Genomic DNA, 17,712 nt, shown 5'->3' with positions numbered 1-17,712 from the left:
TTGATGAAACAATACATTATAGAATATTTCGACTTTTTGCCATATTTTTAACACAATATACTTGTACCTTTTTTTTTTTGTGGTTGTAGGGCTTCAAAATATTTTGCATGTCATGCATAAACACGGTGTCATCTTTTCCTTGAAACTGACGTGCTGCCCGTTTTACAAAACAAGTTATTTTTCTGCTTCTTCATCCTCTGAATTGTCCTCCCCCGTCCCTCTTCCTTCAGCCAGCACAACAAGAATCAAGGTGGATCTGTGAAATGAAACACCTCTTCCCAAAGCGTGACTTCCCTATTGAGAGCATGCGTCTTCGGCAGTAGGGTCTAAACCAATTGGCCAGATATACTAACATGCAGAACGTACGGTATGTTTGAAGAGTAACCATTTATCCAGTTCAAGATGTCTTTAAGATGTGACATTGCGCTCTGACTATTCCCCGTAAAATTGTGACAAACTATTACTTATTCTTACATTTGACCTCTTGCTGCTTGGTTGAAAATGATAGATGAAAAATAACTTTGAAAAAAAAAAGACTCAAACAGCGAGGGACATTATACTGATGAAAAAACTCTCAATTCTACAGATGACTCCCCCCACTCAACGCAATAAGTCCCTCCCTCCACTCAGCAAAGCATCTAAAACGAAGGACCCCGCTAAGACGACAGTTTGAAAACTAGCTATGGATCTGAGAAAAACCAAGTCTCCCCCCGTGAGTTGCAGCCAGGAAAAAACTCCTGGACTACCATCATCACCACCATTCTGGACACCCGAATCTTGCAATACTGCTGCTGCTTATTTTCAATCAATCAATCAATGTTTATTTATATAGCCCAATATCACAAATGTTACATTTGTCTCAGTGGACTTCACAGTTTGTACAGAATATCAGTATGACAATACGACACCCTCTGTCCTTAGACCCTCACATCGTACAAGGAAAAACTTCCAGAGAAAACCCATAGTTTAAAGGGGAAAATGGGAGAAACCTCAGGGAGAGCAACAGAGAAGGGATCCCTCTCCCAGGACGGACAGACGTGCAATAGATGCCGTGTGTAAATTGAAAAGATAATACATTTGCAACATAGGTAGTCCAAATGTTTGGAAATGCATGTGTGTATATGAGTCCTTCACATGCACTGTTGTCTGCATTATAACAAGGGGAGGGTAACAGTGAAGATGTATGATAAATGTGTATTGAAACGTGCGTATTATACCCCCACAGAAACACAGAAACATGGAAACACAGAAAACACTGAAACCACTGAAACACTGAAAAAAAACAGAAACACTGAAACACTGACACACAGAAACACCGAAACACAGAGACACAGAACCACAGAAACACAGAAACACCGAAACACAGAGACACAGAACCACAGAGACATAGAAACACAGAAACACAGAAACACAAAAACACAGAAACACAGAAAACACAGAAAAACAGAAACACAAAAACACAAAAACACAAAAACACTGAAACACCGAGACACAGAACCACAGAAACACAGAAACACAAAAACACAGAAACACAAAAACACAGAAACACAGAAACACAGAAACACAAAAACACAGAAACACAGAAACACAAAAACACTGAAACACCGACACACAGAAACACAGAAAACACAGAAACACAGAACCACAGAAACACAGAAGCACAGAAACACAGAAACACAGAAAACACAGAAACACAAAAACACAGAAAACACAGAAACACAGAAACATAAAAACACAAAAACACTGAAACACCGACACACAGAAACACCAAAAACACTGAAAACACAAAAAACAGGCTTGTGTACCAGTATGGTTTTTGAATAAACACATCAGTATTTTAAAAAGTCGATGGGCGGCTGATACTAATTGACTTTTTAAAATACTGATGTGTTTATTCAAAAACCATACTAGCACACAAGCCTTTTTTTTGTGTTTTCAGTGTTTTCGGTGTTTCTGTGTGTCGGTGTTTCAGTGTTTTTGTGTTTTTGTGTTTTTGTGTTTTTGTGTTTTTGTGTTTTCTGTGTTTTCTGTGTTTTTGTATTTTTGTGTTTCTGTGTTTTCTGTGTTTCTGTGTTTCTGTGTTTTCTGTGGTTCTGTGTGTCGGTGTTTCAGTGTTTTTGTGTTTCTGTGTTTCTGTGTTTTCTGTGTTTTTGTGTTTCTGTGTTTTCTGTGTTTTTGTGTTTTTGTGTTTCTGTGTTTTCTGTGTTTTTGTGTTTCTGTGTTTCTGTGTTTTCTGTGTTTCTGTGTTTTTGTGTTTCTGTGGTTCTGTGTCTCGGTGTTTCGGTGTTTCAGTGTTTTTGTGTTTTTGTGTTTCTGTGTTTCTGTGTTTTCTGTGTTTCTGTGTTTTTCTGTTTCTGTGTTTCTGTGTTTCTGTGGTTCTGTGTCTCGGTGTGTCGGTGTTTCAGTGTTTTTGTGTTTTTGTGTTTCTGTGTTTCTGTGTTTTCTGTGTTTTTCTGTTTCTGTGTTTCTGTGTCTCTGTGGTTCTGTGTCTCGGTGTTTCTGTGGTTCTGTGTCTCTGTGTTTCGGTGTTTCTGTGTGTCGGTGTTTTAGTGTTTCTGTGTTTTTTCAGTGTTTCAGTGGTTTCTTTGTTTCCATGTTTCTGTGTTTCTGTGGGGGTATAATACGCACGTTTCAATACACATGTATCAAACATCTTCACTGTTACCCTCCCCTTCTTATAATGAAGACAACAGTGCATGTGAAGGACTGTAATACACATGTATCAGACACACTCCCCTTGCTATAATGAAGACAACAGTTTTTAAAATGTAAAAAACACTTTTTTTTTCTTTTTTTTTTTAAATGTCCTATTTACATTTACATTTTTTCACACACAAAATCAATAGTTATACTGATTGTAACATCCCCAGGACCGTCTCCAGCTTAGAATTCCCCAGATTACTGGAAATATCATGATGGAGTTTTTTCACTTCAGTCAAAATATTCATGTGTATGCTGTTTTTGACACAAAGATGCATTACATCTACAAACAGAGCATACAATGAGAGCACATGATACACTTTTGATGTTTGTTTCATTTCTTCGATAATGTTACAGAATGTTTCGGAAAATGAAGATTCCAGGACCACTTTAAATGTTTAGTTTACAATCGTTTCCCAATGACCAGGAATAGTACTGCCAGAACGAACGATATCTAAAATGTCTTTTAGTTTACAAACTTCAGCCATTCTGTTTACACAGGGATCACTATTCACTCTGTTTTCAATCGTCCTCATCACCACACTTATTAAAAGGGTATTGACTACATTCTGATCAATATATACCGAGCGTTTTGCATAGTAGTTCCCCATTTTTATTTTACTTTAAAGAAAAAGTAAATGAATCAAAAAAGAAAAAATCCCTGGCTTCAACCAACTTATTAGTCTTCTTCTTCTTCATCCAACTCGGCATGGATCTTTTCAAGTCTCTCCTTGAGGCGTCTACAATTTTTGAGATTGTGCAGAAAAGCCTCCGAAGCGCCTTGGATCCTCCAATCATCCGTGAACATTTCTTTATCAATAAGAATTTGGTCGATCTCAGTAATAAAGTCGGTGAGCCAGAGTCTTTTCATTAACGCGTTGTAATTGTTTCTGAAGAAAAAATCGGGCATGTCATTCAGACAATCGTGTTGCCTCTGGCCGGGGTGACTGACTCGGCATCCGTTGCATATTTCTTCTCTGTACCGATGTATCACCCCCTCCACAATATCAACCAACACTGATTTCACTGTGTCCATAAACAGAGACGTCTTGGCCCAAGGAGCAAAATAAGCAGCAGTAGTATTGCAAGATTCGGGTGTCCAGAATGGTGGTGATGATGGTAGTCCAGGAGTTTGTTCCAGGCTGCAACTCGCGGGGGGAGACTTGGTTTTTCTCAGATCCATAGCTAGTTTTCAAACTGTCGTCTTAGTGGGGTCCTTAGTTTTAGATGCTTTGCTGAGTGGAGGGAGGGACTTATTGCGTTGAGTCGGGGGAGTCATCTGTAGAATTGAGAGTTTTTTCACCAGTATAATGTCCCTCGCTGTTTGAGTCTTTTTTTTTTAAAAGTTATTTTTCATCTATCATTTTCAACCAAGCAGCAAGAGGTCAAATTTAAGAATAAGTAATAGTTTGTCACGATTTTACGGGGAATAGTCAGAGCGTAATGTCACATCTTAAAGACAGCTTGAACTGGATAAATGGTTAGTCTTCAAACATACCGTACGTTCTGCATGTTAGTATATCTGGCCAATTGGTTTAGACCCTACTGCCGAAGACGCATGCTCTCAATAGGGAAGTCACGCTTTGGGAAGAGGTGTTTCATTTCACAGATCCACCTTGATTCTTGTTGTGCTGGCTGAAGGAAGAGGGACGGGGGAGGAAAATTCAGAGGATGAAGAAGCACAAAAATAACTTGTTTTGTAAAACGGCAGCACGTCAGTTTCAAGGAAAAGATGACACCGTGTTTATGCATGACATGCAAAATATCTTGAAGCCCTACAACCACAAAAAAAAAAAAAAAAGGTACAAGTATATTGTGTTAAAAATATGGCAAAAAGTCGTAATATTGTATAATGTATTGTTAAATCGAAACAGTGTTAAAATCATAAACTTCCCTTTTAGAGTCGCAGTCTTTTACAAAAATTCTGTTTAGTTAAGAGCTACCAAAACATAGTAAACATCGCAATTATTCCCAAAATAAACTGGGAATGGGGACATCGATAACATATTTTAATTTTTAATTTTCTTCAGGGCTACCGTAGTGCACATTGATGAACACTTTAAAACAAAAATAATGCCTACAAGTGTAAATGAGCCGGATTTTAGCTTTGAGCTAATTTCCATCTATAGTCCCGTCACATACAGCATATAAGAACATGACATTTATATATATATATATATATATATATATATATATATATAAACAGCAAAAATAAATACATGATATGCAGAAAGAGCATGAGCAGCATACAAGCATTTACCACATGGCAGTACAATGTAGTAGCTTTGATATATAAAGTGCAAGATAAGATAAAAGCGCTACATAAAGTGCAAGAGGAGATACCCCTGTGTTAAAGTGCATTTAGCGGTGATTACACGTCTGTTTGTTGCTCAATCATTCTTTATGTTGACCTTTAAAACTATTGAGAGTGGGACAATCCCGTATCTCAGTTGGGGGGCTATTCCACAATGAGCTGCCTTTAATGGAGAGGACATTTTGTCCAAAGGTGGTCCGTCTGTGGTGGACTTCACAGTCTCCTCTGGTTTCTGACCTAGTGCTGCGTCCAGTGTGTTTTCTGTGGATGAATTCCCCCAAGGGGAGGGGAGCCAGCCCATGTAAATATTATCTAAAAAACACATACTTTTAAAAGACTTAAAATTGTCAAAAACTCAAGAGATTGTGATTTTCAAGGATGGTACAGTGGTGGTATGACTGTGGCTTTCTGTTAAACACCTGGATAGCTCTCTTGAACAGCTGTTCTATGGGTTTCAGGTGTGTGGCACAAGCAGACGACCAGTTTGTAAAACAGTATTCAATGTGGGATAGAATCATACAGTGGAGGTATGACTTTGCAGCATTGACAGTTAAGAAAAGGTCTAATTTGTTTAAAATGTTGCAATTTGAATTTAATGGTATTGGATACTTTCTGGATATGTTTCTTAAAAAGTCAGGTGCGAGTCCAATATGACACTCCCTGTTCAAGATACTTGAACTGGGAGACTAGTTCTATTTCTGCTCCATTTAAAAATACATTGGATCCTTCGATTTTGATTGATCGTTTACTGAACATCGTCGTTTGCATCAACATGCATACTGTTTTTGTTGTACTCATACTGTCAATATGCAGATTGTGTTATATAGCTTTAGATAGAATGTTTTTTCTTCCTCTTTGCATAATTTGCATCCACAATCCTTTGCCAGTAGGTGTTTCCACAGTCCTTGCGATTTTCCAATTGTTCAACTAATTGGGAGCTACTGTAAGCTATTTGTATTTGCATTTTAGCACATTACTTCCTGCAGTGATTCAGAAAGTATTGTGTTTGGGCTTTTTATTGTGAAAGGGAGAACACTACTCATAACCAGACATAATTTCAAAGAGAAAGCAAGTCTTATAGGGAGCCAATTTAAATGCTAATGTCGTCTTTATTTTACATCCATTACAAATTTGTGCAATCAACTACTTCATTATGATAAGTTGTCTACAGCCACTTTAAATGCAATCAAACGTATATTTCTAAGTGCTTACAACTTAAAAAAATCTTTACGTACAAATGACTGTATATTGAATATATTTCTTTACCCAGTGTTGAACAGGACCCAAACCTTTGAGAGATGAAAAAGGACACATCTGCTTTAATCAACTGCCAAGTAGTCAAGTCTGCATTTGTGTCTGTTCATTTGTAAAACGTGGAATTCGGTTTCTTTTTAATGGCCTAGGCGGATTTTGGCTTTTTTTCTCTTGCCAAGATACTTTTAGACACACTTTGAGGTATGCAAAACCTTAAAACTAGAACACTGATGGCTGGCTTACGCTGCAAACTTCATCACCTTTTAACAAGAGAGTAAGTATATAAAACGTTATTTTGTATATTTTACACATCAGCAGAAACAGAGAGAGAGATGGCAGGAAGGGGGGAGACAGTCTTCCCCCACCTTTACAGACACTGTGTTTTAGAGAGAACCCCTCCCCCCTCTGTCTAGTGATAAGATGGCAGGAAGGAGGGAGGAGGGGGCAGGGCCAGGCTCACACACACACACACACACACACACACACACACACACACAGACAGACAGACAGACAGACAGACAGACAGACAGACAGACAGACAGACAGACAGACAGACAGACAGACAGACAGACAGACAGACAGACAGACAGACAGACAGACAGACAGACAGACAGACAGACAGACAGACAGACAGACAGACAGACAGACAGACAGACACACACACACCCCAAAAGGCCTGACAGCCATAGTAAGTGGAAAGTGTGACAGTAAGGAAGTGTGTGTAGACTAACTTAATCAACACTTTTTGACTAGGAAGGCAAAGGTTCTTTGTTCTGATCAGCCCCAATCTGCATACTCTGTCTGAATACATTGAGAGTTAGTTTTGACTCTAACAGTGTTCCACTGGAGTCATAGCTTTCTGAACTTATTTCTTAGCAGCAATTTGGTTTCTTTTTAATGGTCTAGGCGCATTTTTGCTTTTTTTTTCTCTTGCCAAGATACTTTTAGATACACTTTGAGGTATGCAAAGCCTTAAAACTAGAACACTGATGGCTGGCTTACGCTGCAAACTTCATCGCCTATTTAACAAGAGAGTAAGTATATAAAACGTTATTTTGTATATTTTACACATCAGCAGAAACAGAGAGAGATGGCAGGAAGGGGGGAGACAGTCCCCCCCACCTTTACAGACACTGGCCATAGTAAGAGGAAAGTGTGACAGTAGGAATGCAAAAGGTGCTTTCTTTGTTCTGATCAGACCGAATCCGCATACTCTGTCTGAAATACCTGGAGAGTTACTTTTGTTAGAGCTTTCAGAGCTTTCTGAACTTATTTCTTAGAAGCACTGGGCATTTTTGTGTTGTATTGTATACAGTTGAATGTGCACAGATAAACAGTCAAGCATGGGCGGTAAAAATGTGTCTCCTCAGGCTCTCTAATACACACACAGTCTTCTCTCAAACGAGGTGCCTGCCTGCTTTCCAGGACTTTTACAGCCTCTGGCCGACTGCAGGGCCATGGGGTGTTAAGACAGGCACCTATAGCTCAGGAGTGAAGGTCCCCCCCACACACACACACACACACACACACACACACACACACACACACACACACACACACACACACACACACACACACACACACACACACACACACACACACACACACACACACACACACACACACACACACACACACACACACACACACACACACACACACACACACACACACACACACACACACACACACACACACACACACACACACCTCCTTGGGAGGACATACGTGAAGGTCCCCACACCCACCCACACACACACACACACACACACACACACTTGGGGACGGGCCCACCTGTCACTTTTTATGCATACTAATGTGATTGAAACATTTTTTATTATACACCATAAGGCACAACAGTAGGGGCTTTTCACACCTGTGAATACACATGACCCCCCTCCTATCGACGGATCTCACACCTACTTGGGATATCACACCTACTTGAGATCTCACACCTCGATCAAAGGGGAGGCTTGCATAATGGGGGAAGTGTGACCTGTCACTTCTTTATGCATACTAATGTGATGGAAGCGGGATGAATATAACTACTCAGGTGGCCGTAGCTCATTCCCCTGATAGGTGGAGAGTTGACCAATAACCGGAAGACCTCTTTGTGACGTAGAAAAGTGTTGAAATCTGGATCCGTTTTTTTCAGATCCGTTGCAGCCCCTTTTTTTAGAGATTTGGTTAAGGAGGAAAATAGAGAGGGTTGTGTTTTCTGACACTTGGTGAGTTCCCTGGAACACCGGGGACACATATTCATGTATAAAAGACGTACAAAGGTGCATTTTGCATGATAGGTCCCCTTTAAGGTTAGTTTGGCCATTAAAATGCTTTTGATGTCATTTGATGCGAGAAATATGAGTTGTTATTTCAGATTATTTGTGCAGTGGATGTACATGATCTTTAGTTTGCTAGTTATTACGAAGATTAATTCAGGAAATTGTGTCCATTCAACGTTTTCATTGTTACCAAGGTGGTTGCTAGGGACGCTGCTATCGATATTATTTCTGTTATGTTGTGTAACTGTTTAATGGTGTTATCTTTATTGCTACCCCCTTCTCCGTCAATTTATAGGGTTGGTCCACAGCGCAAACGTATTAGTTTAACAAAATGTGCATCTAAAATGGTGGCATAGATACGTTATTTTCCCCTGTGCAATTCTCCAACCCAGTCTCACATCACATCGTTATTGTCGCATTCTTGCATAGAGTTTCTCCTATCCTCCCCCCCTCAGTTGTTAAAGCACATTTCGTTTCACCTACTCTTGGCAACTTTTAAGATATAGTTGGATTATACAAATATCACATGAGAGTTACCTTAATATCCACAATACCGAGGAAAACATTACTTCTATTGTTGATACAAATTAATTAAAGACACACATATATTTATCATGTAGACTTCCCTAATATTTGACATGGTGGAGATCTTTTAAGAAGAATGTCCCCTCCCCCAGCTCTCTCGTCTCTGTCATAAAAGCTGCTTCCATTTCATATAGAGTAATTAAACATGTTTAAGCTAACACAAATGTTGTAGCAAATAAGTACTCACAACATGAAAGAATAAAACAGAGAGAAATCAAATAAAACAAGACTTTCTGAAAAATACTTCTCAACGGGCAATCACCCCACTCAAGCCAGAAGTCACAGGTTATGCTAAAAATGGGACATTATTAAAATGAATATAGCAGAAATACACTGTATCAAACTTTCCGCCATAATACTTTACTTTAATACTTCCAATAAAGCCTCATTATAAACAAATACCGGAAACAGACCGACATTTTTTTTTTAAATAAAATACTTTATTCCGAGTGTGCTTGCTTTTCTCTTTGAAAATCATCACATAACGGCATTGTAATATACGGTTCGGCTGCATTAAATATTACATATGACGGGGAACATATATATAAGCAATTAAACAACATCCTACATTTATTTTCACACACTACGTCTCCAAGCAGTATCAATACTAATTCGGCTGACTTTTATATTTGATCCAATTGGTAGATAGGCTGTATTTACACCATAACGGCGCACAGCTGATATAAAGGGACACCTAGTGGTTAAAGCATGTTATTGAATTTCATTTTATTATTAGATATTAAAAGGATCCCTATAAAGTATATTCATTACTCGTTATTGTCTACTAATACTTAATTAAAGACTGTATATAATGACTATTTTGCACACCCCTTTCAAGATTTCCTAAGGTTTATTGACATATCATATACACAACTACGGTGTAGTTATGCAATGAATGAAAGACTTGTGTCACAGTTTCCTCAACAGTGCATTACAAGACATCTATCAATATGTGTGTATACCTCCAGCAATGTTAACTATGTTGAAGCACTTATTTTAACTGCTATTATACATATGTATTATACTCTTATAAGATGTATGTAGATAGTATAAGAAATGTGCAGAATATGACAGTTTATTGGTGGAGTATACACACATATTGATCGATGTCTTGTAATGCACTGTTGAGGAACCTGCGACCCAAATTTTCCATCTCCGACCTTGTCAGGTATTGAACAATCAATAAATAAAGAACACAGAATTATTAAATATAAAACACAGAATTTGTGTGATTATACTAAATGATTTACAAACAAACACCACTGCATATTTACAACTGTTACACATGCTGATGTAACGCAAATGTTTCCAACTTGGGATCAATAAAGTATATCTTATCTTAAGATGATCGATGGCTACTGCCATATGTGCACAATTTGCCTCTGAACCTTGACAAGTGCATGTTTCAGGCTTATCAATTAACAACAGGAGGGGTCACAGACATAATACCAGCTGTTAAATAAAGCTCTTCTGACCTTAGCTGTCATGTGGGTATATATTAATGCTGCTCATTATGGGCACAAGCAATTTTCACCCATTTATTAATTATATGTTTGAAATTTGAGTGTTCCTATCCCCTAAACCTCAAGGGATGTACACAGTTTAATACTGGCAACTTCTTATTATGGGAAATACGAAAACGTCTTTTAAAACTACAATTTCCAGTAGAGACGTCCCATAGAGCATGTTGCGAAAAACACACAATAGCCAGCATGTGTAGTTCTGGGGACGGGGTGGGGGAGGGGGGGACGGGGTGGACCCGTTCAAATCCAGTTTTGGACAGTCTGCCGTGATTCCATCCCATTTCAAAGTGTTGTTCGACGCTCGGCGTAACCCTCGGAGCACACTCTCCAATCACAGAGCTTGAGGACTATCACGGGGTTTGTCAAGCGAAGCGGAGAGAATACTTACTTCCGGGTGTAATATTCTCTAAAGCAAATGAGCTGCTCCGACCCTCGGCCCTGTTAACTGTGTTCGTTATTCTCCCGTCCAGGAGAGAAGCTTTAAAAGGAGACTAAATGGAGTCTCTGTGAAAGTTCAATTGGGTACTTTAATTAAAAAAGGCGCGGGTTGGTCACAAGCATGATATTGTTCAGTCAGACAAACAGCTGTGATCCGCTCCTCGTTAGGGAAGAGAAGAGACCGGATCTCTCCTCCGGTGCCGTTATATATCCTCTGCTGACTCCTCCCCGCCAACCGGCTCACCTCGTCTCCAATGTCCGTTGTTGCATTTAAACAGAGGATTGGTTCTTTTCACATTCAATATATGCTTAACACGCCTTTTCTCCTCATATTCTCTTTCATCACTTTTCATTTAACACATTCTAAACGCTGTAATCAATACTCTAAAAAATACTTCTCGGCTCGTTTGGTTTCCGGTCATTCCGGATGTTGTCACATGCTACTCTCGTCTGTAAACAATAATGTATTCAAATAAACTGTACCTTCATTTAATATTCAGCATGGTAGTATCTCGACATCTGTAGTTGTAGTGTTAAATCAGTAGGCTTCGGTTTGCACCACTCCATATCATTTCGCTACTAAATTCACCTCTTCAGGAAATCGTATATTAGCCACATGCTAAATGCTAACCGTAGATGAAGGATTTTCAGAATAAAAGCTTAACTGCTTGTGCACAAGAATTTCTGGTTTTTCAGTATAAAAGAGCATTAAAACTGACGGCATGTTTAAACTACATTTCTCCATTAAAACATTGATTTTAATTTCTAACAGCCCTGACGGATTCAAACTTGCGTTTATTAATCAAACAAATAAATAAACGCAAGGATAACTATGTGTTATTGTTGAGTAAATGGAGAATTGCACAGGGGAAAATAACGTAGGCTATCTATGCCATTTTAGATGCAGATTTTGTTAAACTAATAAGTTTGCGCTGTGGACCAACACTATAAATTGACGGGGAAGGGGGTAGCAATAAAGATAACACCATTAAACAGTTACACAATTTCCTGAAGTATTCTTCGTAATAACTAGCAAACTAAAGATCATGTACATCCACTGCACACATCATCTGAAATAACAACTCATATTTCTCGCATCAAATGACATCAAAACGCATTTTAATGGCCAAACTAACCTTAAAATTGGCATTTTCCACTGAGAATAAAACTAATGTTGGCCATGTTTTTTTTTTCTGCACGGAGAAATTTGAAGATCACGTTACATAGACGCCAGCCATTGGAGATGAATTGTGAAAAAAAACGTAGGGATCCTACAATTTCAGAGGCGTTTTTGTAGAAATACTACGTCCCAAGTTGTGGACCAACGTAGTTATTACACGTTTTTTTGTGTGACTGTGTTGGATATGCTGTCTCTCATAAGTCAAATAAGCCTACCATTACAATTATAGACTGTTCATTTCTTTGTAAGTGGGTAAACTTACAAAATCGGCAAGGGATCAAATAATTATTTCCTCCACTGTATCAGGCGACATTGCTTGTGTGGCAATCAGACAGTGGATTACAACATTTAAGCGGGACCTGCCGTCCAAACAGTAGGCTGAACACCGAGCAGCGGCATAATGCTCCAATGTTCAGCAAATGCTGCTGATTTATAGTAGCAAACTATTTGCCATCTCATTTTGGAAAACATTATAAAGATGGAAAAGTTGTTTCAATCTGACTTTGTAAGCATATCATCAACATAAGCACAGCTCCAATGCAATTCACCTTTGTTAATGCTGGCATTGCTGAGAAATGAAGTGACGTGAACAAGGGGGCATTTCTCCTAAATTATAAGCTTAATAATAATAATAATAATTGCGGAATAAGTTTCCTTTCCTTGATCAAGACAAAAATAACACATCAGGCATCATTATAACAATTGATGTATAATAAAAAAAAAAGAGTAATGGCACCTGAGTCTTTCTTGAAACACTTGAAGCCACGGTGACTATCATATTACTGAATTCAGTTTCTGTCTTTTAGGTGGTGGAAACTCGCTTTAAGAAAGTTTGCACCTCCAAGTCGGACCTTCGCTCCAATGACTTCAGCATTGTGGGATCTTTACCTCGAGACTTTGAACTTTCCAATTTTGACTGTTATGGTAAACCTGTTGAAGTATCTGGGGCCCTCAAGTCACAGAACAAAGCCAACAAGAAACCAGCACCACCCAAACCTGTCATACCTGCTGCAGCCAAACGTGTTGATCTCTATGCAAGAGCCCTCTTTCCATTCTCATTTCTCTTCTTTAATGTTGTCTACTGGTCTGTCTATCTGTGAGAGGGGGGGGAAATGAGAATAGGGTGAAAATAAAGGGATTTGTTAACTGTAGTTTGTTACCATACTGTTATTGAAAGTGTATTGACCTTGCAAATTCACTTACCTAACTATTTACTTAAAAAAATCCAGAGCCATGTTTGCAGAGCTGATGACACTGCTGTGGTTGTTGGGACACAATGTTAATCAACACAACTACAAGACCTTGAGGCTGTTGACTGGAGTTCCTCTCAAACCCAGGCATTAAGTAGGCACTGCATGTTGTCTCTGATACAGCTCCTTGTGTTTAATGTGAAACAAATCCTGCTTTGCTCACACCAAAACCCCTATGCTTTCCATTAGATATACATGCTTTTTCATGAAGAAAAAATAATATTGGTAACAGTTTATGTTAAAGATATAGAACTCAAATGTGAGACACACAAACTTAAATAAGACCTTATTCCAAAAATGTAAGAATATGCAAATAATAAAGGAATACATATATTGTAAATGAAGTTACATGAGATCTTTGTTATTTCATCATGTCAACTGTATAATTGGGGTTCATTTTATTGGAACAGTTTCATTTGGAAGAATATAGGTTCCACACTGTCAAAAGTTGATTCTGTAATAAATGTTTGATTTGCTCAGTTGTGGCAGGAAAAAATGAGCACTTAGTCAGAAATAAACACAGAGACAGAGACAGATGTATACAAAATAGAATCAATCTTTATTATTACCACAATTCATAAGATGAGAAGAGAGAACAAGAGAAGACGCATATCCACGGGAAACCCCCACTAGGCTATGGAGTCCATTGCACACAGTTCCACACACGGCTAGATTTCTAGCTTTAAGGCACACCACTGGAACATGTCACGTTATCACCAATACGACCATAGGCGGAGTTTCACATTTGCCCAAACCGACAATGCAAAAATGTTGATGTTCCTTGTTTTTTTTTCCTTGTCATATATATTTAGAGAGCGAGAGAGAGCAAGAGCGAGAGAGAGCGACTTTTAATAAAACCTTTATTTAAGTCATTTTAAATAAAAACTTACAAATTCATCCCATTCATGACTTTCTTTTTTCTTTTGAAATAGTGATATCAAAGCTCACACATAAAAAAAAAAACATTAAAAAAAATTCAGCTCCAGCGTACCATCTTCCCTTGCCGTACATAGAACATGATTGACCCCCTAAAGAGTCCTGAAAGCAGGCAGGTTGTTGGTCACACTGTAAAAGGCATGTTCTACTTTTAGCCGAGCAGCCACCAAACCCTTCACACTCTGAACAACATCTGTCCAGCCCTGCCCTCGCATCTGGTTCTTCCTGGTCCTCCAAATGGCTAGCTTAGCAGTAAAAATAGCATTAATCAGAGAGAGAGTTACTCCTCTTTTTGCCACATATTTAGGCCCATATACAAAGAGTGGAAGTGAAAACACCTCCCCTAACCCTTCCACCCATCCTTTCAGTAGCCCAAATAGGCCTGCTAGCCGCGTGCAAGAAACTACCAGGTGCTCAACTGTTTAACTCTGCTGGCAAAAAGGGTATTCCTCCCCAGCACTTGGATCAAGGTGAGCTCGGTGTCTGTTTGTAGCTAAAGCTCCATGTATAATCCTCCACTGGAGGTCGGCCATCCGTTTTTCAACAGGACGCTTATACAGGACCCTCCACCTGCCTTTAGGGGTAAAGTCTGAAGGGAAAAACTCGTTCCACCTTGACTCCTTGACGTCAGCCAGAAGACGGATGTTAAGTGTCTTGACACAGCACTGGTAGAGCTGCTTTTTCCCACAGGAACTGAAACTGCCCAGAATTGGAGTTTTTAGCGAGAGAAGTTTTCCCTGCTCCTCTTGCCACTCTCCGACAGCAGGACTAACGGTGAGTGAGGGAAACTCATAGTCATGTTCCTCTTTCTAAGTGTCCAATCTAGCAGGATCCTCAATGAATGCCCTCTCTGGCGCGGAAAGGGACTGAATGATGTCTTCAGCGATCCTCTGTAGCACTCTGGAAGACCTGATGTTTATGGTGTTACAAAGAGTTTCAACTGATCTTTTTAGATGACCCAGCTTGGTGATGCCAGCCTCAACAAACTATGTTCCCAAAGCTACAAATGAAAAGGTTGCAGTTGGGAAGAGGTCATTCTTTTGGAGTGGTTCCTCAAACAACCACATTCCCGGTCTCTGGTCCGGGGTCCGTGTGACCTTTAGTGTCTGCCAGGCGTTAAGAACGGATCTGTAGAAGGATGTCCCGTCAGGTCAGCTTCAGTCGTCCTGATTAGGAAAAGATGTTTATCCATCCCAAGCCTTCCAGCCGTCCTGAGGAGCAGCCGAGCAGGATCCAACCAGCGCTGCCCGCTGCCTTACAGCAGTCTCTGAGCAGTCTGCAGTCTAAAAGCAGCTGTTCTGGACTGAATGTCTATGAGCCCTTGCCCTCCCTCTGCCACAGGGCCGAACCCTTCAGCCAGTGTTGTCCAGACCAGAAAAAGTTTACAAGGCACCGCTGTAGTTCTTTAACCAGCCCTGGTGGTGGTCCCAACACTATGAGCTTGTGACAAAGAGAAGAGGCAACGAGATTATTCACAATCAGAGCTCTTCCCCTGTATGACAGCTGAGGTAGCAACCATCTCCATTTAGACAACTTAGCTTCCACCTTGTCAAGCACTCCCTCCCAGTCCTGTTTTTGAAACTCCTCAGTCCCTAACTGCACCCCTAGGACTTTAATCCCTTGTCTACCCCACCTGATGCCGCCAGGAAGACTAGGAATGTCCCCTACTCTCCACTAGCCCACTAAAACAGCCTTGCTCTTTCCCCAGTTGACCCTGGCTGAAGATGCTTTTTCGTAAAGGGCAAGGCTTTCTTTCAGTTCCTGTATATCTGTGTGGCCCTGGATAATTATATTTACATCATCTGCATATGCTGACACAACAACAGGAGGGCTGTGAGACATCTCTGGTAAACAGAGACCCCTCAGTCGGCTCCTCAACCTGCAGAGAAGAGGCTCAATGGCAATACTGTAAAGCTGACCTGAGATAGGACAGCCCTGCCTGATCCCCCTCCCAACCGGCACAGGAACACTCAACCCTCCCCCCACTTTTATTACACAAAAAGCTTCATGATACAGAATCCTTACCCAGGACAGGAACCCCTCCCCAACACCAAAAGCCTGCAGTGTGGTAAAGAGAAACTTGTGATCTACACGATCAAAAGCCTTCTCTTGGTCAATAGATATGATGCCAGCATTGATATTATACAATTTACATATGTCAAACACATCCCTCATTAAATCAAACTATCAAGCATAGACCTATCTGGCACACAGTATGATTGATCCACAACAATTCATTGACCAATACAAAGTTTTAATCTGTTTGATAAAACCGTTGAGAGGATTTTGTAGTCCGTACATAAAAGAGCCACTGGTCTCCAGCTTTTTAAAGAGGTCAAATCTCCCTTTTTAGGAAGCAGAGAGAGAACTGCACGCCTGGAGGAAGCTGGGAGCATCCCTTCTTCAAAACATTCTTTAAAAACATCCAAAATGTCCTGTCCCATAAGACTCCAAAAATGCTTTAAAAAGTCTGATGATAATCTATCTATTCCAGGAGCCTTTCCTGACACCATCTGAGACACAGCGGCAGTTAGTTCTTCATAAGTCAGCTCAGAGCTGAGCGTGTTCTGTTCCTCTGAGCTCAGCTGAGGAAGTCCCTGCAGAAGCTCTGCAGCAGAATTCACATCACGTTCATCAGCCTTGAATAAATCTGTGTAGATGCTTCCTCATCTCAGCCGGCTCCGTGGTCACCTTTCCCTCAGGAAGCCGCAGAAAACGACATCTGTTTTCTCCTTACCACTGATTTTTCCAAACTGAAAAAGAAGGCAGTGGGTGTGTTTATTTCCTGGAGTTTGGTGAAACGGGCTCGGACTAAAGCTCCTTTGGCTCTTTCTTGCATAAAGGAGTTAAGCTCCTGTCTTTTTTCCTTTAAAATGGCATTATTCTGTGGATCAGCATGTGAGACACTTTCCAAATCTATTATCTCTCTTTCTAAACTCTCCACTACTCTCTTAATGTTGGCTGTTGAATAGGAGGTGTATTGTTGACAAAAAACCTTAATTTGAGCTTTTCCTACCTCCCACCACTGAGTAAGAGAAGAACAACTATCTTTCCTAGATCTCCAGTAAGCCCAAAACATTTTAAAATGTTCACAGAAATTCAAATCATGTAATAATCTATTATTAAAATGTCCAAAAGATCTGGGTTTTCAGTTGGAAGATAAGGTCAACTCCATCAAAGACTGAAGATGTGGCTCAACTCCAGTCCTATCCAAAGTAAAGTCAGTGCAACAATTCCAGTCTCCACCCAA

The 17,712-nt window shown here is 39.9% G+C and overlaps 1 protein-coding gene across 2 annotated transcripts in view; it reads left to right on the top strand.

Annotated features, from left to right (window-relative positions):
- The window catches only part of LOC307033746 (glycine receptor subunit beta-like), a 186,598-nt gene extending 172,087 nt beyond the window's left edge, over window positions 1–14,511 (top strand). For both annotated transcript variants that reach the window (XM_079672322.1, XM_079672323.1), the window contains one exon: window positions 13,083–14,511. In XM_079672322.1, coding sequence (XP_079528448.1) covers window positions 13,083–13,376 — 294 coding nt within the window. In that variant the 3' untranslated portion in view covers window positions 13,377–14,511. The remainder of the gene's footprint in view (window positions 1–13,082) is intronic.
- Window positions 14,512–17,712: the final 3,201 nt, after the last annotated feature.

This window comes from Notothenia rossii (assembly GCF_949606895.1).
Source record: "Notothenia rossii genome assembly, chromosome: 1".
Classification (NCBI taxonomy): Eukaryota; Metazoa; Chordata; class Actinopteri; order Perciformes; family Nototheniidae; genus Notothenia; species Notothenia rossii.
This window is presented reverse-complemented; position numbering and strand designations above follow the sequence as displayed.